Source organism: Manis pentadactyla, chromosome 8 (genome assembly GCF_030020395.1).
Source record: "Manis pentadactyla isolate mManPen7 chromosome 8, mManPen7.hap1, whole genome shotgun sequence".
Lineage (NCBI taxonomy): Eukaryota > Metazoa > Chordata > Mammalia > Pholidota > Manidae > Manis > Manis pentadactyla.
The window spans coordinates 39,852,032-39,877,684 of NC_080026.1; the positions used below are offsets into that span (position 1 = coordinate 39,852,032).

General features: G+C 34.0%; 1 protein-coding gene across 3 annotated transcripts in view; it reads left to right on the plus strand.

The window, feature by feature from the left end:
- DPP10 (dipeptidyl peptidase like 10) overlaps positions 1-25,653 on the plus strand; it is a 674,550-nt gene that overhangs the window by 513,455 nt on the left and 135,442 nt on the right. For all 3 annotated transcript variants that reach the window (XM_036886636.2, XM_036886633.2, XM_036886635.2), the window contains 2 exons: positions 15,243-15,295; positions 15,396-15,477. In XM_036886636.2, the coding sequence (XP_036742531.2) occupies positions 15,243-15,295; positions 15,396-15,477 (135 nt within the window). The remainder of the gene's footprint in view (positions 1-15,242; positions 15,296-15,395; positions 15,478-25,653) is intronic.

Below are 25,653 nucleotides of genomic sequence, written 5' to 3' on the forward strand. Positions count from 1 at the left end.
AACCTAGACCACTGATCTACTGAGCTTTGGTTTGGAATTGGCCAGTACGAGGGAGAAGGCTCTCTGTGGTGCCTGCAGGTTTCACTAAGTTGGTGGCCACAGAAGGTTTGGCTTTCCTGGCATCACTTGCTACAGGCCCTTTTCATTTGTTGGGTGAAAGAGCACAATGTTTTCTATAAGGCTTCATATAGCATCAGGAGTTTTTAACCAGCCTATTTCATGGTGCAGTTTCAGTCAATATTTCTAGAAACTTAGCCCCCAACTCTGGGTTTTTTAATCCTCCCTAATATTCTGTGAAATCTCTAAGACTTTTTAAAAAAAACCCTTTTAGGTTTAATTAGCTAAAATCCAACTCTGTTACTTGTAATCAAACAGGTTTCTGATAGAGTGTCCCTGAAGCTTTTATTCAAATAATGGAGACCTAAATATATACGAACATAGCATGATACACAGAACATGTCTGGGAACATGCCAGAACCACTGCATCTTTTTGCTAAAAATATACATCCTCTCTCTCCATATAGACAAATTATGAAAAGCTGTCCCTTCTAAGCATTTGCATTCATGCATACACTGCTTGACAAGAGTTCAGCAGGTGGTGTGATGAATAAGATGCCTTTTCATCTGGTCAGACACAGCTCCGTGCAAGAGAGCCAGAAGATAGATTGGCTGTCAGTCTCCGGTCTCCTCGGTTGAGTTGTTTTGTGTAGAGAACAAGCTGCACAACCATACGAAATAACCCCGATAGGTCTACATAGCACATGCATGTATGCCTTTATATGCATGTATGCATCATGCCAGTGATGGTATTAATATGGGACATTTACATTAGCTTTGGTAAGTCATTGAGTATTACCGGACTTCAAAGTACTATTAAACATGTTAAGATACTTTGGAAATAATCTAGATTCACTAATTATTTTTTACTGAAAATCATTTTTAATTTCCAAAACATTTTATCCCAAAATATAAAATATATAAAGTGCAAAAATATACTGGAAAATTACAAAGTACACTAATCAAAAGGATATAAAACATTGTCAGTTTCTGATTACAAGTTTGTGGTTCATCAAAAAGGAAGGTTTTAACCTCTGTTTATTCTTGATACAGATCTGGGTTACAGTCCTTACCCTTATTAGTCTTACCATTAGTTGTTGTATATTCAAAAAATAAAAGTAATGATAATGCTGTATCTGTATTTCCCAATTTTGTGATTCTTCCTACTACCGTACTGAGGAAAAAATGAATATAAAGTCAGAGCTAGTACAAATTTGCTGCTAGAAAAGGGAATGCTTAATTTCACAAAAATCCTGGAGCCTGTAGGTATTATGTAAGAAAGAAATGGTCGGCATTCTTACTGCTGGCCTAACTACCTCCTATGCTCATCACCTTCTTAACTGTTACTCTCCCTTCCCCCACTAGGCTGGTGATTCAGGACGGTGGTGGCCAGTGCAGCGGGGGTAGTCTCAGAGCTGTGAAGCAGGGCCACCAACTAGCTGCCTGGTCCTACCCTAATCCTAAAAGTGCGTCAGCCCAATGGCTGAGCCTGTGCATCCAGTACAAGGCCACTAATCACATGGGGCCACTTAAATTTAATATTAAATAAAATTACACATTTCATTTCTCAGTTGCACTAACCATATTTCAAGTACTCTACTGCCACGTGTGGCCCGTGGCCAGCCCAGAGTGACTATGCCCATCATAGCAGACGGTTCTACTGATCATGCTGGCCTAAGCACTTACTCAGAAATTAATTTTCATTTTTAACTTACAATTCCCTGGATTCTTGTTTTAAATCTTCCAATGACATACTAAAAGCCTCATTCCCATATTGATTGTCTTCTTCCCATTTAGTAACTGTCTCTGGGTAATTAGTAGTGTCTTGTGTTATGAAGGGCCACAAAACTCAATAGTCACAGCATTTTAGCCTTTAATCCTTTTGACAGACATACTTAGCTTTATCACAGCTTGTTTGATAAAGTTAAATAATTACTCAATGCATCAAATTTGACATATCATCAGTTGAAAGATGCACCACTACTTTGTATGCCAGTAAGAAATTAAATTACGATGTTCGATTTATCTAAGTCATCTCAGTTTCAGGTTAAAATGTGAAAAAGGCACATCTTAGATTAGAAATCAATAAAATAAAAAGTCAAATCTTAATTTACAAAATCACATCATTCCACATAGAATAAGATAATTTGAATACAGAAAATTACACTTGGAGGTGTCTAAATGGATTGATAGATTTCTTAAAATATCCCTGTTTTCTTTTCTTCATCTTGCTTACTTGGCTTTATCTAACATAACAAATAGCTCATCTTTATTTTGTTTTTTATTAAGGTCTAATTTAAATACAAGATATTTTACCCTCTGTGGTGTACAGGTCTTCTAATTTAACTGCACATAGTTATAGAATCACTACTACAACTGAGATACAGATTAGTGCCATCATACCAAAATATCACCCTGTATCATGGTGTTTAACTGTTCTCTTTACTACAAGCTCATGGCAACTGTTGATATGTTTTTGGTCTCCATAGTTTTTTATTTTCTAGAATGTCTCATAAAAGGAATCTTGTAGCATTTTATATCTGATTTCTTTTACTTTGTGTAATGCAATTAGGTTCACACATGTTGCTGTATCTATACTTTGTTCCCTTCCATTGCTGAATAATAATACATTGAATTAATATACCACAATTTATTCTTCCATTCTTCAGTTGAGGGATATTTGGGTAGTATAAAGTTGTTGATGATCTAAAAAGCTGGTATAAACATCTGGGCACAGGTTCTTGTATGAACATAGATTTATATTTCAGTTGGAGAAATACTTAAGTCTGGGAATTGCTGAATCACATGGTAAGCATATATCTAACTTTATCAAGAATTACGAAACTGATTTCTAAAGTACCATTTGACAAAACCACCAAAAATGCTTGAAACTTCCTTATAATCACCACTTTGTATCATCACTAGTATTTTCATTGTTTTGCCATTCTAATGAGTGTATAGTGGTATTTGAATTTTCCTAATAACTAATCTAATCATCTTGAAAATGTTTTCATGTGCTTAATTGCTACCTTAACATATCCTTTTTGGATGAATTCTTCTTGAAACTTTCTCCATTTGTGTGTGTGCATGGGGTGGGGAGGGAGGAGTTCTTAGTTTTGTTACTGTTTAATTGTGAGTTCTTTATTTATTTTGGGTAGAGGTCCATTATCATATATGATTTACAAACACTTTCTCCCAGTCTGTGGTTCCCCGTTTCCTTTTTGATATATGTGATTTTCTTAAAAATCAGACATTCTGAAGTATGATGAAATCCAATTTAGTTTTTCATTTCTGTGTGGTGCTTTTGGCTTCCTATGTAAGAAAATTTACCTAACCAAAGTCACAGGGATTTTTCTCCAATGCTGTTTACTTCCAAAACATTTAGGTCCATGATTCATTTTTGGTTAATAATAATATATGATTGAAAATATGGATAAAGGTTTATTTGTTTATTGTTTTTCTTATGGATATCCAATTTTTCTAGCACCATTGGTGGAGAGGTTTGATTATCCCTTCTCCCCTGAATTGCCATGAAACCTTTGTTAGAAATTCATCATAGATAGATTTTTTAAATATATATACATATATATATGTACACACACACACATACTCTATCTTATTCTGTGATATATGTCTATCTTTTCTCTAACATCATATTGTTTTGATACTGTAACTTAATAAGAAATTTTGAAAACAGATTGTATGAATCTTCCAACTTTACTTATTTTAAAAGTTAATTTAGCTTTTGTAAGTTTTGTTTTATTTGAAATATATTTAGATTTTAGAATCAGTTTGTCAATATATTCCTGCTGGAATTTAATTGGAATCATGTTAGATCTGTATATCAGTCTTGGAAGAAATGACATCCTAAGTAAATAAGGGCACAGTTTTTCAACCTGTGAACACCTATAGGGCAGTATATTTAGATGTTCTTTGCTTGTCTCCTTAGTGTTTGGTAGTTTTGAGTATATAAATCCTACACATCTTTTTTAGATTTATATTTAAGTATTTCATAATTTAACACTATTGTAAATGGCATTGTTTTTTATAATTCAGTTCCCAGTTGTTCATTACTACTTTATAACTTTTTGATTCATTTTTCTTTGATGTTTTATCCTTTGGCACTGTTGATTTATTATCATTATTTCGTTTATTAGTTCTAGAAACTTAAAGGTTCTTTGGATTTCCACATTGATAGTTATGTCATTTGTAAATAGATAGTTTTATTTTTTCCTTTCCAATAAGTATGCATGTTATTTTATTTTCTTGCACTGGCTAGAAATTCCAGTGTGATGTTTAATAAGAATAGTGACAGTGGGAATCTGCCTTATTTCCTAGGAGATAAACATTTAATCTTTCACCATAAAGAGTGATGTAAGTTGTACTTTTTGGTAATGCTGTTTATCATATTGAGGATGTTTGCTTCTAATTATAGTTCATAGTTTTTAATCATGAATGGCTTTTAAATGTCAAATGATTTTTCTGCATTGATTAATATATAATGTGATTCTTCTTTTTTGGCTGTTGATAATGTGAAATATACTTGATTTTTAAAAATTGTATCAGTCTCACATCTAGGATAAATCAGACTGTCATAATATATGATTTTTCTATATGATATTTGATTTGCTAGTATTTTTTACGGTTTCTGCATCTGTGTTCATGAAGAATATTAGACAGTTTTATTTATTTTAATGCCTTCATCTGATTATACTATTAAATCATGCTGGCCTCATAAAATGAGTCAGGAAGTATTCTGTCCTCCCCTATATTCTGGTAAATTGTGTGTTGAACTGGTATTTGCCCTTCATCAAATGCTCAGCAGAGTTCACCAGTGAAGCTCTCTGGACCTATAGTTTCTTTGTTCCAAAATCTTATTAGTTATTAATTTAATTTATTTAAGCCTATAGTAGTATTTAGGAAATCTAGTTCATCTTGAGAAGATTTTGCAGTTTTGTGTCTTTCAAGGCTACAGACACAGAAGTCTACTTACCATCCCCTTATTGTCCTTGTAGTGCTGTGAGGATACTCTTCTTTCACTCCTAGTATTTCCAGCTTTGTCCTCTTTTTTTTTTTTTTGGTCCATCTCATAGTTTTATCAACAATATTGATCTTTGCCAAAAACATTTTTGCTTTCATTGATTTTCTTTATTATCTGTCTTCATTTCCATTGCCTTTTGTAGGATAATATTGCAACCAAATGCAATTTTGTTATGTAGCTGGCTATCTTATTCAATCTGAAGTTCGTCTAGTTTAATCACATTCTTTCTAACATCACCACATATCAGTAAGTAATATGGAGAAAATGTTTAGTGAGGAATAATACAGGCTAAAAGAGAATTTTCTAAGGAATATTCCTTATATCTTCATTCTACTCCAAGCATCATATTTCTTTGAAATACAGTTGAAATTCAACATAATGGTAGTTTCTGGTGTACACTGTACTGACTTGACAGTTACATACATTACAAAATTTTCATCATGATAAGTGTAGTTACAGTCTGTCACCATACAAAGGTATTATGGTATTATTGACAATATCCCCTATGCAATACTTGTTACCCCTCTGACTTATTTATATTATAATTGGCAGCTTGTACCTCTTTATCAAACTTCACCTATTTTGCCCACCCCCCACCTCCTCTACTCTGGTGACCACCAGTTTGTTCTCTGTGTTTGTGAATCTATTTCAGTTTTGTTTTTCTGTTTGTTAAATTTGTTTTATTTTTTAGATTTCACATGTAAGTGAAATCATATATTTGTCTTTCACTGACTGACTTATTTCACTTAGTGTAATACCCTCTAGGTCCATCCATTTTGTCACAAATGGCAAAATTTAAGAAGTAAAGAAAACAGATCCACATACTTCAGTTTTTTACAATTTCCCCTTGACCTTCTGATTTTTGGTATAAAATCATATGTGCTAACTACCCTTTATGTACTTACATGCTTTTAGCTGGTAGCTTCCTAAGAGGGAAGAAAAAGTCTGTTCTTAAACCTCAGGCTCTGATACTTGGGGTACCTCATGGTTTCTAAGTGATCTGTTTGGCGTTTTCAATGCTCAGTTGGTTTGGTTGAATTTCAGGGTTGAAGATTTGGCTCCTTCAGGAATATAGTTCTGTTGGTATTGGCCAACGTTTTTGCATGGGCCACATGGTAATCCAGTAGAATATATATGAAGTCATTGAAATTGAAAGTCAATTCTGTATATATTTTAGTTTTAGGCATTTAAGAGCCTTACAAAAAAAGAGGTCAGGAGATTTTATGTTGAAAGCCAGTAGAGTGTGTTATCTTTGCTACTGGAGAGGACAACTTTCTTCAGATATTAATGTCACCATTAGAGTAATTTCTCTGTAAATTCCATCTTGAATTCTGTCTCTTTTTGAAAAAAAAAATTCTCATCAACTTAGCATTCAGGTCATTTTTATAAGCGGCATATAAAGAGCACATTAATCTTTATCAATGTCTGCTTATATTTTTACCCCAAGGTTAGTTATTCTTAAATATTTTCAACTCAGAGCACTTTCCTTTAGTAAGAGTTCTTTATGAACTCCTCCAGTAATGTTTCATCCTCTCAAAGAGTCATTGATTTTCCTCCAAGATGTTATCATCACCCAGAAACTAAGGCAAAGTTATGTCACTCTCCAAGTTTGCACAGTAAGTGTTTAGTGAGACACATAATGAGCGTAGCCACCTTAACACCCAGCCCACAGTTTTCACTACTGCACCACCCTGCAGACTTAGATTAATTTGATGATGGATGTTTTAAATAAAAACATGACCAACTAAAATATGTGCTTAGACTCAATAGTTTTTTTAAGGTAATGGACAATAAAATTTTCATTCACAGTATTTAATTTTTCTTCTCATTTGAATTGGAAATTAGCCTAAGAGCTTAAAACTTGTATTTAAATAATTAAGCTTTAGAGTGTACATATGTCACAAAGAAGATGAAAATGAAGTAATCTTCTGAAATGTCAAAATGCATCTTATCACTGTACTGCAGTGGTTCGAGTGAGGAAAGGCAAAGATATAAGATCAAAATAGTCTGGAAAAAGATGAAAGTTGTATATGGGATTTAGGAGTCACATTATTACAATGAAAAGAGATAAATTACTGAACCAATTGTATTGGGCAAGTGTCTGGTTATTTGGGGAAGAAAAAACAAAACTGGATTTATGCTTCATACTTAAAAAAATTTTATGTGGATTGAAGAGATCATGAATTTTTAAAGTATTAGAAAAATAATCACTTAAAGTTTATAACATTGAGTTAGTGAAGCTTCTCTTGGCATGTTACTAGGTTCTGAAATAGAAAATAACTTTTAGAAAGAATCGCAAAGATTTAAAATGTCTTTATAGAGCACACATATACGCACACACAAACACACAGAATGAAAAGGCAGATATTAATTGGGTAAAATATTTATTGCATTCCTGAAAACAAAGTTACAATTCATAATATAAAAAGAGCTTTTAGAGACAAACAAGAAAAAGATTAATAACTCCATAGAAAATATAGTGATAATAAGTCACAATGAAGAACACAAAGCATTCAAAGTTTATGACCATATATTCAATCTAAATCATAAGGAAACTGCAAGTCTAAATAATGATGTTTTTGCCTTTCAAAATATACAAATAAGCACATGAGTAACATTTTATTTTTGCATTAAAAGAAAAAAGATACCTGTGTAACACATAGCAGTGTAAATTATTATTAGCCTTTCTAGCAAATGACATGGTAATAAAAATCACAATGCAAAATGTGCATATCTTCTGACCTACAAAGCTTAATTCTGGGAATAGATACTAAGGATATGTACAAATACACAGTGATATTAATCTCAGCATTTTGTATAATATGTAAAAAATCTGATTAACTCCTAAATAGCTATTAATATGTAAATACTTTCATAAATAATCTCAATTCATGAAATTTACATTTATTACAAATTTTCCAATATTTTAAACATCATTCAACACAGGTGAGTGTTCATTATCTATGGGAGTATACTGTTGTGAAAACTGGCAAACAAATTCCACATGACTAATATTAAGGTTTTCTTTTTTCTTGCTTGATATTAAGACTTTTATTAAAGAAATCAACAAGTTGCGATTGTAGTCTTGGCCTAGCCTCATGTAATAACTAAATAATTTTCATATAAATTCTTCTCTAATCTTTCTAGAATGAAGTTAGCACTCTCCTAAATTACATACATGGCTCAGTCAAAAGAGGCCTACAAATAACTCTATATTGAAACAATCTTTAATTCTTGCCTTTCTCATTCTACCACCAAGAAGAAATAAAGCTTAGAATTTCTCTTATCACTCTGTCCTATTGCAATATATTTATTTCTGCATTGACATGCTAAAGAGAAAATTAGTTTATAGTTGGTTAGATGATGTGTAAATTTATTTCAGTGCAAATCAAAAACCTACTTATACCACTGTCAGTAATTGACATTTAAGTGCTATTCAGGTTATAAAACCAGATATTTTTAAAGATGGTACATGGTACATAGAAAATAGTTTATTGTCAACTGGTGTGAAAGTAGCTCATTTGCATTAATGCAGAAAGGTCTGGCACATGAAAATATTTTATTACAAAGAGTGGCATTGTCAATGTTGGTAGTTCAGTCAACAGTGTAGTATGTGAAAGTTGCATACTAAATATGAATAATTGAAAAACTGATGGTATGGAGTGTCTTTGAAATGTAATTTTTCATTAGAGACATCTCATGAACTGAACTCTAAGAACAACTTGGAGGGGATTTGTCTATGATGATCAGTTAATTTATCTAACTGGAAACATACCATAAAATGATTTATTCCACTCACAGATCTCCAGTTTTATGCTAAAGTACATTCTTATGCTGGCTGCTGTTTATATGCAGGCCAGTTAGATTATATTCTGGGCACAATAGTCCTAAGTGAAATTAAGAAATGATGCCTAGGTAATTTTGGTGTGCTGTCTACTTTTAAGACTCGAGTCGCCAGCCATCCATTTTCTTAAATAAAATAAATGTATTAAATAAAGACCTGCTTACTTCATATATTTCATTAGGTTGTCCACTTCTGTGGCATTCTGAGTATATTATATTTTTCAATTCTGAATGAATAATCTATTCAATTCAAAGTAAATACAATATGAATGCTAAAATAGCCAAAACAATATCCCATTTTTTCCAAATGGGAAGATTATTAGATCCACACAAAGCAAGGAAAAGTATAAGTATTACATTATATTTCATGTGCTAAATTGGTTTAGTGGTGAATAGTGTTTTTGTTTAATTAGCAAGTTCATTTTTTTTGTTTTATGTAGGTTTTGGTATCAACAGAGACAAACTTAAGCAACACATTAACTCTATATTCCTCACTAGCATTTATGTTTAGTTTTACCATCTTGAGTTTCTTACTATCAAATACTTTCTATAATGGTGATACAATTAAAGAATCCTACAGTATTCTTCTAGTGGTAATGCATTTAAACAATCTTTGCATGTTTTGAACCTGTGAGATCGTGGTTCCAATCCTTTTGTCCTGGATAGATAATATCTTAAAGTTTATGGGGAGCATTAAGTGAGAAAACAAATGAAAGTTGATTGAAATACTAATCAATATTCATTGTACCTTTAATTCTGACCATGTTTATTCCCCTTTCAACCAATAATGTCACAGTGTTCACAAAAACTTTTTTTATACAAAGATTTAGAAAGATGTTTGCAAGTTAGTTACAGTTTACAATTTTATCAGTTGCATTTACCAGAGTTCCCTGATAATCTAGTAATCCAGAGTCTAATAGAGAGAAAATTTTTCCAAAAACAGAATCACTACTCACTCATGCTAAAAGGTGATCCATTATCCTAGAACAAACTTGGCATCATCACACCATTTCCAAAAGAAACAATAGCCCTTTTGCCTACTTTGTCTTTGGTCTCACTGGGATTCTTTCTTAAGTGCTATTTGCTCAGACTTGCTTTCTTATAGTCTAGTTTTCCTAACTAGTTCAGTCAATGGCAAGTTCAAAATCCTATTTAAAATATTCTGCAGGCCATGAAAACGCATGCTGTTTATACCAATTCTGCAGTTTAATGGCAGTGCAGAAAAACTTTGGCACCCTGAGATATAAACCTCTGGTTTTAGCATAAATGACTAGGGACCCTGTTCTTTTTTTCTTGTAAGTGTAACTCTCCTTGACATGAAGCCCCATAGATGTATTAGGTAATAACTGCTATTCCAAGAAAAAAATTGTGAAAAGCAGCTAAAGGAGAGGAGGATTTACATTTTTAATCTGATATATTAGATCATCTTTCCAAAATGAAATCTCTCTTAACAATTAATTCATGCCTACTCCTGTCAATAAATCTTTCGATGGTAGTTTAACAGATCTTGTAGAAATGAATCTTTTGCAAAGCTGGAGTCATGTTTCCTGTCCCAGCTCCCTGAAAGAGAGTGTACAGCAATTAAATCACAATATTTGTAATGAGACAGACATGAGCTCAAATTGCAGCTGTCTCCTAGTTAAACCTTCAGTGCTTCCAGAAACTGTCATGTGAATTGTGAATGATGACATCTACTACTTGCAGTTGATTTAAACATTAAATGATATAATATATGTAAAGGACACAGCTGAGTCTGGTATACAGTAAATGCTTGATTCAAACATGTTTATTGTTGTATGTAGGATTACCTTACATTTGGTACACTAATGGCATTTTTCTCAACTATATTAGTCCCTTTAATGCCTAAAACTTCTCTGTGTTGAAGAACTGTTCTGTAAGAACTGTTATCTTCTCTATGTTGCACTCCTGTAAAACAGAAAGATTGTTTCTTGGAAGGCCTGTAAATTTGTAATCTGCAAGTTTTAATTCAACCATGACCTGCAACAGAGGGCTCCATACTAACATAGTATTTCTTAACCTTGTTACCCTCTGTGGATCAAGAGCTCCTTGGGGACAGGGATCTCATTTATCATAGTCCTTGCATCTGGCCAGATATTTAACTTAGAGCTTGCACATAATTAGTATTTAATAAGTGTTTATTAACTGGCAGATCAACAATATAAGGAAGAAATAAAAATTATCAACTGATGCTCTTGTATTTTACCCTATTTTAAAATGATTCTTATTACAATCCTTTTTAAAATAGTACTTAATACAGTGCTTGTGTCAAAAAGGTTTCTCAGTAGACAGTTGATAAATGGCTGAATGTCACCAATCTGCATTTATAGAGCATAAATGCCACCATTCTGAATAACTTCTATACTTTTCTTGTGTTCACATTCTAGCAGGCCTTAAATAGGCCTGTTTTTTCTTTCTTCCCATAATACCTCATACTGTCTATATCTGTGTAACTAGTATAGTGGATCTTCACTTATAATTCCAGATTTACAAATGTACCTTCTTTCTAAAATGGATTTATAACCCTAAAACCAATACTTGCCATGCTTTCCCAGGCATTCTCAACCATGCACAGAGCAGTAGAACATTTGAATTGCCTGATGCACACTTTCCCACCTGACATCAAGCAAAGTGACATTCTGCCTTATTCCAGCTCCCATACTGTATATTCATGTCCTTTCACAGGCAGTTTGGTGTTGTGCTGTTCACACGTTTGTGCTAGTTGTTGATGGCTTTGCTGTCTAACATGCCCTCCAAGCATAGTGCTGAAGTGCTGGTGTTGTTTCCAGTGCAAGAAGGCCGTGATGTGTGTCACAGGGAAAGTACATGTATCAGAGGAGCTTCATTCAGGCATGAGTTACAGTGCTGTTGGCCAGGATTCAGTGGTAATGAATCAACAATTATAAATGCTAAATATGAAATACAGTGTCTTCAAAATGAAATACACATAAAACAAGGTTATAAATTGATCGGTTGATGAAAATGTGGTCACTAGAGGTTCACAGGACCTAACCTTGTATTTCTCCTGGAAATGATGTTTCAGCATTTGCTAATTCAATGTTTACAATAACTTACACAACATAACTACAGCAAATTACAAGAATCAGTTATGCCACCTTAGTAATGAACTTCTTCTCAGGGTTCCGTAGGTAATGTAGAGATGATGGCTATCATATAAGGTTGCAGAATCTTATGATGCTTCCTGTACCTCCCAGCACCCTTTGGCCTCATGAGACTCAATGACTGAACGTCTCAAGGCCAGCTCGCAGGAGTACACTTTGCTCAAGTTTTTACATATTATATCCCAATATTGCCCCACTCCTACTGCCCTTGCCTTAACTATCCATACTCTGTAATCAGTGGAACATCATTTGCAGAGATGGAATGAATATGTAATTTTTGACTGTGGATGTCTTTGTCCCCAAAGATCTCATTAGATGTTTAGTCTGGCTCTCATTTTGCATCAGCCAAAGAACTGTTCCTGACCTATTAACTCCAGTTTTATCCACTTGTCATGAAACAAGACCCTAGCCAATACAGAAGAGTAACATAGGATAGAAGGAAATGAGGAATGTCTAAAAAAAAAAAAAACAATAGAAATGCTATCCCAGGAAGGAGAGAGAGGGACAAGAAGAGAGAGGTGCAGGTTAACACAGAGTGAATTTAGGCTAGTATGCCTTAATACAGATGTTCACTGAAGCCCAATCCAATTCTCACTGAAAAATCTCCTTTAAAATCTCTGCCACACCATACAAACAAACACAGAGAAGCCTCTGCCTCTAATCCTATTTAAGATCCCTCCTATCCCTTATTCTTTGTGTTCTGTCATCAGCATAGAATACTATTTTAATTATGGAAACTTACAAAATAAGAAGCATTTTGAGATCTGTTTGGACTAAGCACATACACACACCACAAAGACAGTAGATTTAGAGGAAAAAGCTCTAAGCTAGGAGTAAAGGGCTAAGTTCTAATTATCTGTAGATGGCAAACTGCTGTCTTTGTAGGACACCCATAGACGAGGCTGAAACCCTACAACTCGGTATTTCAACCTGCTTTGGGTGAGCAGGCAAGTCAAGGTTAACTTTTTTACTGTGGTTTTCCACTCAACATACCCCCTAAGAGAAACAAATACTGTATCAGGCTAAAAACTACAAAGCACAAAGTGTATTTATCTATTCCCCTCTCCAAATTACATCATTTTGGAGGACATCTAAGCCCTTTGGATTCATACATTGAGAAGAGCCAGCAATCTCTACAAGAAATATCATAGAAAGAGAAAAACTTTGAATTATTGTATCCAGTTTTGTCTCAGTGGTGGTTTTGACCTGCTTTAACTAAAGCTCATTTTCTCAAGGTGAATGTGAGCCTAAGAATTCAGGAACAGCATATTAGGCAATTAGCTGATAGGATGAATAGTCTTCTTTTACCCATTACATTGTTGACCTATTTGTCTGCCTTGAAGACCAAGTGCTCACTTGGCATTTTGCTTTGGCAGCAGAACTTTCAGAGATGGGAAAATAAAGTTTACAAATGTGGTCACCTTTTTTAGTAGTGAATTCAAGGTTTAAAATTTGAAGTCAATATGGAATTGTATAGAATACAATGTGAATTCCAAAATAGACACCAGGGGAATTACGTTTCCCTCTATAGTAAAGGCAATCTTAGATTTTTTTTTTTTTTTGGTATCACCAATCTACAATTACATGAAGAACACCACTCTTACCAGGCTACCGCCCCTCACCAGCAATCTTAGATTTAATGGTTATTACAAAAAGAATGGGGAAAAAAACCTTCACTGCAAAACACTACTCTAACAAATGGTGGAAGGATTGTGATTTCAATGCCAAAAGAGAACATTAGTATTGCTTTACCAAATACGTGACCAATCATGTTTAATTGAAACTATTATTGCCACAAGAAGAAATAATAAGTTGACTTCTAGGGAATTTTAATTGACTATTATAATATTTGGGCAATGTGCACCCACACTAAGAATAAAAGAAGCTTTTATAATTGCATGCCCAAAAATGAAAGTATCAATATAAATTCTGTAAATCCTGCAAGTAATAATAGAAGTTAATATAGCTAGCTAGAGAAAAATGTTCTTCACTGGGTGCACATAGCCAAGAGAAAAATAATTTTTCAAACATACACATACCATCTCTTGTCCTAGCCCTCTTTTGCAGTTTTCCTCATCTCCTCTATATTCCACTATTTTATCATCTCTAATCAGTAAGAAGCAAAACATATAGATATCTTTGCATTATTCAGTATGATTCTATGTTTGGAATTCAACATCACTCTCTCCTGAGTGCTGTGACCCTTGGAAGATGTCCTTTAAAAAGAAACAGGGTTCTTTGTAATATGGTAGTAAAATCTCTTGAGTATCTATCTCATAGTTGCAATTAACTACTTAATATATGATTTTCAGCTATTACTGTGAAGTGGTTGGGGGTGTTATACCACTTAGTCTCCACCAACAAGCTGTGTGAGTTTTTCTGCATCAGAATCATCGACAAATAACGACTGTGTATTGCAAATAACAGTTGAGTGTTACATGCAAACACAACACTGTATTAGGTAATGTGGAGGATGCAAAGATAACACACACCTGGACATGACAACATTCTAGAGGGAAAAGGAGACATATACTTAAAATATTTATGTAGTTTACGCCACAGGATGAAATGTGTCCTAAGTGTCAAAGAGTAAATTGACAAAGAGACAGATGAATTTTAATTAAAGGGATCAACATAAGCTCTATGCAGAGGTTCTGTTAGAGGGAAGGAAAGTGTCTGAGTTAGGGTAGGATGTCCTAGAAAAGAAGAAACAAAAACACTTGAGGATATATAGAGAAAATGTGTCTAATATGACTGAAATACAGACTAAATAAAGAAAGTAGTATATGATTAAGAGTGGAAAAGCATGTAGAAAACAAAATACCAGAATTCTTGAACATTGATAAAGCGATTTGAGTGTTATTTTATAGGCAATGAAGAATCAATGAATATTTTGAACAAGAAAGCAATATAATCACAATTATACTAAGTATAGAGGGGACTGAGTAAGGGGTGGGATTGATGGTTGGAAGAGGACTTAGGAGGCTATTGCAGGAAGACTCAGAGAAATTACTAAACTCACGAACTGGAATATTTCATATTTTGATTTCTCTCTAAAATCAGTTCCTGGATTCCTGGATTTTATCAAGAACTATGTACACATTAAAATAGATCCTTTATTTCCAGCTAGGCTCAATAACTCTCCTTTTCTTTAATTTCAGATTTTTCATTATTCGTATACTGCTTCATATGTAATTTACAACATACATACTAGGTAAGTTATTTGATTTTCTGGTTTTCATGAGTAATTGTCCAACTGAATTGTTGGTGCACATGTTAATTTGTTCCTGTAAAAATATTTCCCTTTTTTCAAGGGAAGTTTGGGAGTTAAATCCTCCTGAAGTAGAGGACTCCATCTTGCAGTATGCAGCCTGGGGTGTCCAGGGGCAGCAGCTGGTAAGCACTGGCGTTGATATGCTCCAAGTACTGTCAGCCATGCCCTATGGAAGGTGCTTACAGAGATCACTGCCTTGGAAACATTGTTCTATTACACTGGATGTTTTTGGTTTACCTAAAGTCTTTTATCTAGTATTCTAATTTAAGAATATATATATCAAATAATACTGGTATTATTTTATCAACTAATTAAAATGTAAAAGTATATAGAGAAATGTATAATTTAACTACTAGTTAATAATGAAACCTAGAAGAGACCAAAAAAAACTAGGGCCTAGTTCTGTTAAATTTCCATTATATAATGTTGTCACTTTTATTTTTTCCTAAAGTATGATCCAGGGTAAAAAATTTAAGACAGAAGTCTATGCTTCACAATATTCTCTTAAGAGAAGACTTTTTTGGTTATATTGTATTTTGAAATTTTCACAAACTCAAGAGAATTATTGCTGGATAAGAACAGTTTGAGTAACACTATATTATTGTATATATTCTCATGATACCCATGGAAAGACTTCAAGCTCAGGAAGTGGTACTGCTTGCTTATGTGACATGTGAATGTGAATGGACAAATGCACCTCTCATTGCCAATTTTAGTTCTAAATTGTTTTGAGCATTTATATTCCTCCCAGCAATAACGTTTTTCCATTTTATGAGTCCTCTTTGTTCTATATTCTCACCAACACCTAGGTTTCCCAAACTACCATAGTGTTTGTTAATAATGACATTATTGTTTCTTCTATTCCAATTTTTAATACTTTTGATTTTATTAAGATCTTCTTATACTAGCTAACCTATGAATATGTACAGTGTGGTAATTTTTTGTGTATTGGTGGACATTTTTAAAAACTTTATCATGATTTACAGGATTAAGTTTTACTATTAAAAAAAATTATCTGTAGTAATTTATGTATTTCTAAAAAGCCATCTCACCTAAATCAGTTTTTAAAGCAAAACTTTTCATAACATATTTAGTATTATTTTAATCTTTCAATTGTTTGTTATTTTTTTCTTCTTTCTTAGGATTATATATAAGAACATTTTTGTCTCTTTTTTTTCATGATTACATTTGTTTGATATTCATAAATTTCACAATTGGGCCAAATTTTAAACTTATTTGATCACATTTATTATTTTCTATTTATTTTCTATTTTGATAGTGTTTTCTTTTTCTCTTTTAATATAAGCAATGAAGACTATAGAATTTTCTCTAAATTTTGCTATTCTTTATCCAACAAGTTTGGGAGTATTATTTCTAATAGTACTTAATTTGAATATTATTTTCAATTTCATTATACATTCTTATTTTAGATGGATTATTTTGATATTTGATTTTAAATTTATAAAAATGTTGAATTGAAAAATTTTTTTTAAATGTTGAATTGATTTTAAAACTAATTTGAAGAGTTCAGAAAATGAACTTTGTACTAATGATTTTTAAATTAGCAAGATGTAATTTATGGCTAAATATAAACTTTTATAAATGTGTTCCATGTGATATATACAGTGGTTTATGTGCACCTTTTGGCTCTATCTTACTAATTATGTTTTAAATGCTTTTATTTCCTTACTGGTGATAATGGATATCTGATATTCTTTAGAGTTCTACCATATATATAATTTAGACTGTGATTTCAAGAATAAGGAGTTTTAAATGTTAAGTAAACCTTTCAGTAAATAGAAATTCCTCTTAGTCTTATCAATATATTTAACCTATTTGCGTTTAGCAATTCTAATTGACCAACCCTAACTCTAACCTTTAACAAAGTCCTTTAACAAATTATCATCCTCTAGATTTTTGTTTAACTAGAATTACTTTTTCAAACAGCTGAGCAGGCTGAGGTATGCTTCTTATTTTCCATCAGCCTCAATTCCATCATATATAAAATAGAAATATTTCTGCCATCATTTCATTATAATTAACTTGGGAAATATAAATATTTCCCTTAATAAGGCATATTTTTTTTTCCATTTTGTAAATCTAAGAAATACTTTGTTAAGCTGATTGGTGGAATGGGAAGTAATGCTAGATATTTCACATCAGAAGAAGGCTGTAGAATAGCTACTATTACTAACCAATGCTACTTTTCATTAGAAAAATTTTAAACCTGAGATGTTCTGGAAGTGAATATACCAAGAGACAGTCTGCACCAGGTTGGTCATGTGACCTTGGACAAGTTATTTTTCCACTTGGTCCATCATTTTCATAAGGGAATTTGGCTATCCTTGGCCTCATTCACATTGCATCTCTATAATACAGCTCTATATATTGTATTCTGATTTATTTAACTGAGACTAAATTTCTTATTATCAGAATGACTGAGGTAAGGAGGAGAGAACATGACAGGCTGAAAAGAGTTCAGGAATAATTACCATGACAGATTTTCTTGCTTTGTTTTAATCATAGCTGGTAACTCTGAAATATTTCCATAGTCTGTTGTGTAGGAGATTTGTGTTTTGGAGTAGGAAAACATTTTTCACATGCAAAACCACTTTCTTTGTGTCTTCATGGATGTGTTCCTTAAGTATTTAAACTAAGTGTTGAATATACTGTTAAGGTAAGAAACCTTGAGCAATCAACAGCAAAATAAAGTTTTATCCCTGGCCTTTAATTTCCCACAAGTTTATCCTTGTTTTCGCAAAGAAAAAAGACATTGAGGAAAGATTTACCAAAAATACTGACAGGAGCATACACAAAGTTGCCAGACATTAGACCCAAAACTGTCTAAACATTTTGTGTTGTGTTTCACAAAGAAATCCTAGGTAACACTCTATATTTACTGCCATATTCATACAAAATGGTTAAATAATTGATTAAATGATTATGAAGAAAACAAGCTGGTTACTTGAAATGAATAAAAATCACACAAAAGTTCAGATACCATAGATTATACACAGAATGTTTGCCTTTATCACTTGTATATTTAGGGAATCTGTTTAAAGATATGTTAGCATATTGATATAGGACTATCTGCAGCCCCATTCCCTCCTGATATTCCTGAAGCGTATGCTTGATCTGCACATGCAGGTTTGATGTAAAGAGGCCTGAATCTGTGTGCTCATGAACAGTGGTGAATGTGCCTCGAGAAGTGGGCAGATGCTCTCTTACCCCTGCTTCACAGTGATGCTCTCAACAGGAGAGCTGGCACATCAGGCCAGAGGCAAATTCCAAACACACACAATTCCAGAAACCAGAAACATGAGATAAGTTCATGTTTGTGTCACTGACGAATCCCTAGAAAATCTTTAAAACTGATTGGTTCTAAAGAATTCTCTTATTCTGCAAGCCCGAGAGCAGCCTACATTATGTCAAAATAATAGTTTGATACCCTCAAGAAAGTAGCATGAGTTGCATGCATTTTATTTAGTAGTTTCTACTTGTTGCTGAGTCCTTATTCTTCAGTATATTTGAGAGAATCATAAAAAAATACTAAAAGTTTGTAAAAATTACAGATTCTCTGGGATGGGGAAAAAAAATGGCAAAGTAGGGAGGCAAGTCAGAAATCCACTCCCGCACATACACCAAGAAAGCAACTGCAGCAAATAAAACTAACCCTGAAAACAACCTGAAGACTGCAGAACAGATCATCTGCACCAGGTGAAGAGAAGACCACACAGAGAAAGGGTAAGGTGTTACAGCTGTGACCAATCTGGACCCAGGCCCTTCCCCATCCAAGCCCAAAGTGGGAGGGAGAGGAAAAGAGCATGGAGGGGATAAGCGCTCAGGAACTCAGCACACCCACCCTTGATCTGCTCTGGAAACACAAGACCACATCACATTGGACATTGGGGATTAACAGAGCTGGACACCAGGGACACTTAGAGCACTCTGGGAGGTTGAGATGGCTGCTACTTGTGAGGACAGGCATGCTCCACTGATCCCTCTGAGACACAACACAGAGGTGGCAATTTGAAAGATTCACCAGGAGCAGAAAGGGTGCCAGAGGGGGAAAGGTTTCAAGGAGCTTTCTATACAGGAGCAAGGGCAGGTGTATGATGCTCCCCAGCCCTCCCTCAGCCAATCTGGTATGGTAATCACAGCCCCAAACTCTCCATCCCCATCACTGGTGGCTCAGCCCTGTGGTGCTTCCCTCACCCACCCAACTCGCTAAACTCAACAACGGACTTCATTACTTGTCAGGTAGAGGGAGACTTTGCTGCCTCACAGGCATAGAGAGGCATTCCCAGCTTTCTTGGCTCTTTTGCAAACCAACTAGGGAGCTTCCTGCAGTGCCAGCCCAAAGCCCTCCTTCCTCATCACTGGCACCCCAGCCCCAATCCATGAACAATTGCACACCTGCCCAACCCATCAGCCCAGCAGTGCCTCCATCACTACAGGGCAGACATAGCGCTGCCATATCCCCTCTACATAGCTCACAAAAGGCCTCTGCTCACAGAGATCAGGCAGCAGACAGGCAGAAAGGCAGCCCCACCCATAACCCACCACAGCGACTGGGATCCCACCAGAGAGGAAAAACAGGCCCTGGTGAGTAAACAGTCTGGAACTTCTGTGCACCACAGGGATGCCTTCTTCATAAAGCCATTACCCTCCAAACCAGGAGGCATAGCAGATCAATCTAATACAAAGGAAGAAACACCAAAACCCTGACAAAATGAGGAAGCATAGGAATATGTTCCAAACAAAAATACAGGATAAGACACCAGAAAGAGAGCTAAATGAACAGAGATCACAAAACCTCTTGATAAAGATTTCAAAGTAAAAGTCATAAATATGCTCAAGGATCCGTGGAAAACTTTTGATGATCTCAGGGAGGACGTCCATAAAGAGAAGAGTTTAAAAAGACCACTTAGAGCTGAAGACTACAGTATCTGAAATGAAAAATACAATGGAAGGAATGAATAATAGACTGCTGCTAGTAGAGGACACAATGAGATGGAAATTAGGGAACAGGAAAACAACAAAGCTGAGGAACAGAGAGAAAGAAAAAAGAATCTCTAGAAATAAGTGGATGCTAAGAGAGCTGTGTGACAATTCCAAATGAAACAATAGTCACATAATGGGGTAGCAGAAAGAGAAGAGAGAGACAAAGGAGTAGAAAGCATTTTGAAAAATAATTGCTGAACACCTCCCCCATCTGGAAAGGAAATAGACAAAACAGGTCACAGAAGCACAGAAAGCCCCTAAATAATGGAACACCAGAAAGACATCACTAATATGTATAATTCAAATGACAAAGATTAAGGATAAAGAGAGGGTACTGAAAGCAGCTAGAGAGAGGTAAAAAATTCTTATAAGAGAAATCCCATTAGGCTATCAGCAGACTTCTCAGCAGAAACATATAAGACAGAAGGGAATTGCTTGAAATGTTTAATGTATTAAAATAAAAGGACCTTCAACCAAGACTTCTCTAGCCAGCAAGGTTATCATTAAAGATTGAAAGAGAGATTAAAATCTTCCCAGATAAACAAAGGCTGAAAGAATTCAGCACTACTACATTGGTTCCTATGATAAGGGACTTTTGTAGATGGAAAAGTTCTTAAGTCTAAATATTATTTTTCACCATTGAAAATAAACCTATGGCAAAGGGAGAGACAAATTATTTACTGAGCAATTATGAAGTTAAACAAAACAAAACAAGATCAAAGTAGCAAAACAAACTATACACAAAATCACTCAAGGGATACAAAAAATATGCCTATAATTATCTAATACATAAAGTGTGGCTGCAGAGGAAGAATAAAAAAGAAGTACTTTTAGACTGTGTTTGAAATAGAGTGACCACCAACTTAATATAGACTATTATATATAGTTAGGAAACTATCCATGAACCTTATGGTATCCACAAACCTAAAACCTATAAATATACACACACAGAAAAAAAATGTCCAATTAGAACACTATAGAAAAACATCAAATATCAAAAGTATAAGAGAGGAAGAAAGGAACAGTGGAACTACAAAAACAACCAGAGAATAATTAATAAAATGGCAATCACTACATACATACCAATAACTACCTTGAATGTAAATGGACTGAATGTGCCAATCAAAAGACATAGGGTGGCAAATGGGTAAAGAAATAAGACCTACCTATATGCTGCCTACAAGAGACTCATTTAAGACCTAAACACATACACAGACTGAAAGTGAAGGGATGGAAAAATATATTTCATGTAAATAAAAGGGAGAAAAATGCAGGAGTAGCAGTACTTATATTGAAAAAATAAACTTCAAAACAAAGAAAGTAACAAGAAACAAGGAAGGACATTGCATAATGATAAGAGATCAGTCAAACGTAAGGATATAACAATTATAATTATCTTTGCACCTACATAGGTGCACCTAAATATGTAAAAACAAATACTAACTCACTAAAGGGAGAAATAAACTACAGCTCAATCATATTAGGGAACACACTACTTACATCAATGGACAAATCACCAGATAGAAGCTAAATAAAGAAACAGAAGCACTGAACATCACATTAGAGCAGATGGACTTAAGAGACAAATACAGAACATCCCATCCAAAAGCATGAGGATACACATTTTTCTCAAGTACACATGGAATGTCCTCCAGAATAGATTACATATTAGGACACAAAAAGATTCAAATTTTATCAGCATCATTTCAGATCAGAGCAGTATGAAACAAGAAATAAACTACATGAAGAAAACAAAAAATCCACAAACATAAGGAGAATAAACATGCTTCTAAACAATAAATGGATCAGTGATTAAATCAAGGAAGAAAGCAATACATGGAGACATATGGAAACAAAAATAAAACAGTTCAAATATATCTGGGACACTGCAAAAGCAGTTCTAAGAGGAACTTACATAGCAATAGAGGCCTATCTCAAGAAATAAAAATAATACCAAATGAATAGTCTAAACTCAAACTAAAGAAAGTAGAATAACAAATGAAACACAAAGCTAGTAGAATAGGGACATAAAAAGGATCAGAGGAGAATTGAATAAAACAGAAAAGAATAAAACAGCAGAAAAAAATCAATGAAACAAGAAGCTGGCTCTTTGAGAACATAAATAAAATAGACAAACCCCTAACCAGATTTATCAAGAAAAATAGAGGATGCAAACAAACAAAATCAGAAATGAAAAGGAATAGTCACAGCTGACACCACAAAGATACAAAGAATAACTACAGAAGTCTGTGAAAAATTATATGCCAATAAATTGGACAATCTAGAAGGATGGACCAATTCCCAGAGAAGTACAACCTTCCAAGACTGACTAAGGAAGAAACAGAAAATCTGAACAGAAAAATTACAAGTAATGAAATTGAACTAGTAATCAAAAAACTCCCAACAAGCAAAATTCCAGGACCAGATAGCTTCACAGCTGAATTCTACCAAACATTTAAAGAAGAAATAATACCCGTCTTTCTTAAAGAATTCCATAAAGTAGAAGAGGAGGGAAAACTTCCAAATGCATTCTATCAGGCCATCATCACTCTAATACCAAAACCAAAGATACTACCAAGAGAAGAAAATTACAAGCCAATATCCCTGATGAACAAAAAGGCAGAAGTCCTCAAGAAAATACTAACACATCAAGTTCAAAATACATCAAAAGTATCATGCATCACAACCAAATGAGATTTATTCCAAGGATGCAAGGATGGTACATTATTTGTTAATCAATCAATGTGATACACCACATTAACTATTAATTATGAACATCTCAATAAATGCTGAAAAAGCATTGACAAAATTCAACACTAATTTGTGATAAACTACAAAATAGGTATAGCAATAATGTACCCCAACATAATAAAGGTCATATACTACAAACCTACATGTAGCATCATACTCAATAGCAAAAAGCTGAAAGTGCTTCCTCTAACATCAAGAACAAAACAAGGATGTCCACTCTCACCACTTTTATTCAACATAGCCACAGCAATCAGACAATATAAAGAGATAAAAGATATCCAGATTGGTAAGCAAGAAGTAAAATTGTCACTATTTGCAGATGACATGCTATATATAGAAAATCCTAAATATTCCACAAAAAAACTATTAGAACTAATACATGGATTCAGCAAAGTTGCAGGATAAACAATTAATACACATAAATCTGTTGCATTCCTGTGCACTAATGTTGAACAAGCAGAAAGAGAAATCAGGAAAACAATTCCATTTACAACTGTATCAAAAAGAATGAAATAGCTGGAATAAACTAACAAAGGAGGTGAAAAACCTGTGCTCTGAAAATTGTAAGACACTGATGAAAGAAATTAAGAAGATAAAGATAAATGAAAGTCTATCCTATGCTCATGGAGAGGAAGAATTAATATTGTCAAAATGTCCATCCTGACCAAAAGCAATTTACAGGTTTAATGCAATCCCTATCGAAATACCAAAGGCATTTTTCAATGAACTAGAGCAAATAGTCCTAACATTCATATGGAACCACAAAGACCCCAAATAGCCAAAGCAATCCTGAGAAAGAACAAAGCTGGACTGATAATGCTTCCTGACTTCAAGCTATACTACAAAGCTACAGTAATCCAAACAATATGGTACTAGCACAAGAAGAGATCTATAGATCAATAAAACAGTAGACAGCCCAGATATAAACCCACACTTCTATGGTCAATTAATATATGATAAAGAAGCCATGAATATACAATGGGAAAAAGTCAGCCTCTGCAATAATTGGTGTTGGGAAAACTGGACAGCTATATACAAGGTAATGAAACTGGATTACTGTCTAACTCCACACACAAAAATAACTTGAAATGGATTAAAGACATAAATGTAAGACATGAAACCATAAAACTCTTAGAAGAAAACAAGGAAATGTCTCTTGACCATAAGCATGAACAATTCTTTCTGGACACATCTTCCCAGAGAAGGGAAACAAAATAAAAAATGAACAGGAGAGACTACATCAAAGTAAAAAGCTACTATACATCAAAGGACACCATCAGCAGACCAAGAAGGCAACCTACAGTATGGGAGAATATATTAGTAAATGATATATCAGATAAGAGGTTAATATCCAAAATATATAAAGAACATAAGAATCAACATGAATAATACAAATTATCTGATGAAAAAAATATGTAGAAAACCCGAACAGACATTTTTCCAAAGAAGAAATGCAGATGGCCAACAGGCACAAAAAAACATGCTTCCCAACACTACATCATGGAAATACAAATCAAAACCAAAATGAGATATAACCTCACACCATTTAGAACGGCCACTATCTGACGGACAAGAAATAACAAGTGTTGGCGAGGATGTGGAGAAAAGGGAACCCTCCTATTCTGTTGGTGGGAATCTAAATTGGCGCAGCCACTGTGGAAAGCAGTATGGAGGTTCCTCTAAAAAATAAGAATCAAAATACCATATTGCCCATATGCTATACTTCTAGGAATTTACCCAAAGAAAATAAAATCCCTGATTCAAAAATATAGATGCCTCCCTATGTTTATTGCCTCATATTTACAATAGTCAAGATATGTAAGCAACCAGAATGTCCATCAATAGATGAATAGATAAAGAAGAGGTGGTACATATACACAATGGAATACTATTCAGCCATTAAAAAAGAAAGAAATCCTTCCACTTGTGATAATGTGGATGGACCTAGTAGGTATTATGCTAAGTGAAATAAGTCAGGTAGAGAAAGACAAATACTATCCTACTTTTTCACTTATTTGTAGAATCTAAAATCAAAACAGAAAAAAATGAACAAAGTAGTTGTAGACCTATAGATGCTGAGAAGTGACTGGTATTTACCAATGAGGTGAGGTTAGGGTGGATGGGTGTGAAGGATGGCAGGAATAAAGGGGTACAAAAATTTGAATCATAAGTTAAGGTGTTTACAGGGTTGGTAGGGCATCATGAAGAATATAGCCAATGGTTCTGTAACATCTTTCTATGTTGACAGACAGTAACCACACTAGTGGGGGAGAGCATTTAATAGTATGGGTAACTGTTGAAACACTGTGGTGTACACTTGAAACCAATATAATATTATATATAAACTACTTTTCAATAAAAATCTATTGTAGTTCTTTATTTTTCATATTGGTTCAGCACAAAATTATTGCAAACTTCAGAATTCTGCTACCAAACTGCATAATTCTGTTTAATTATGCAAAACAAATGTGCAACCTCTCTGTATTAATAGTAAATAAGAACCCCTCATGGGAGTCATTTTGCTGGTTATTGAATCCTTGGCC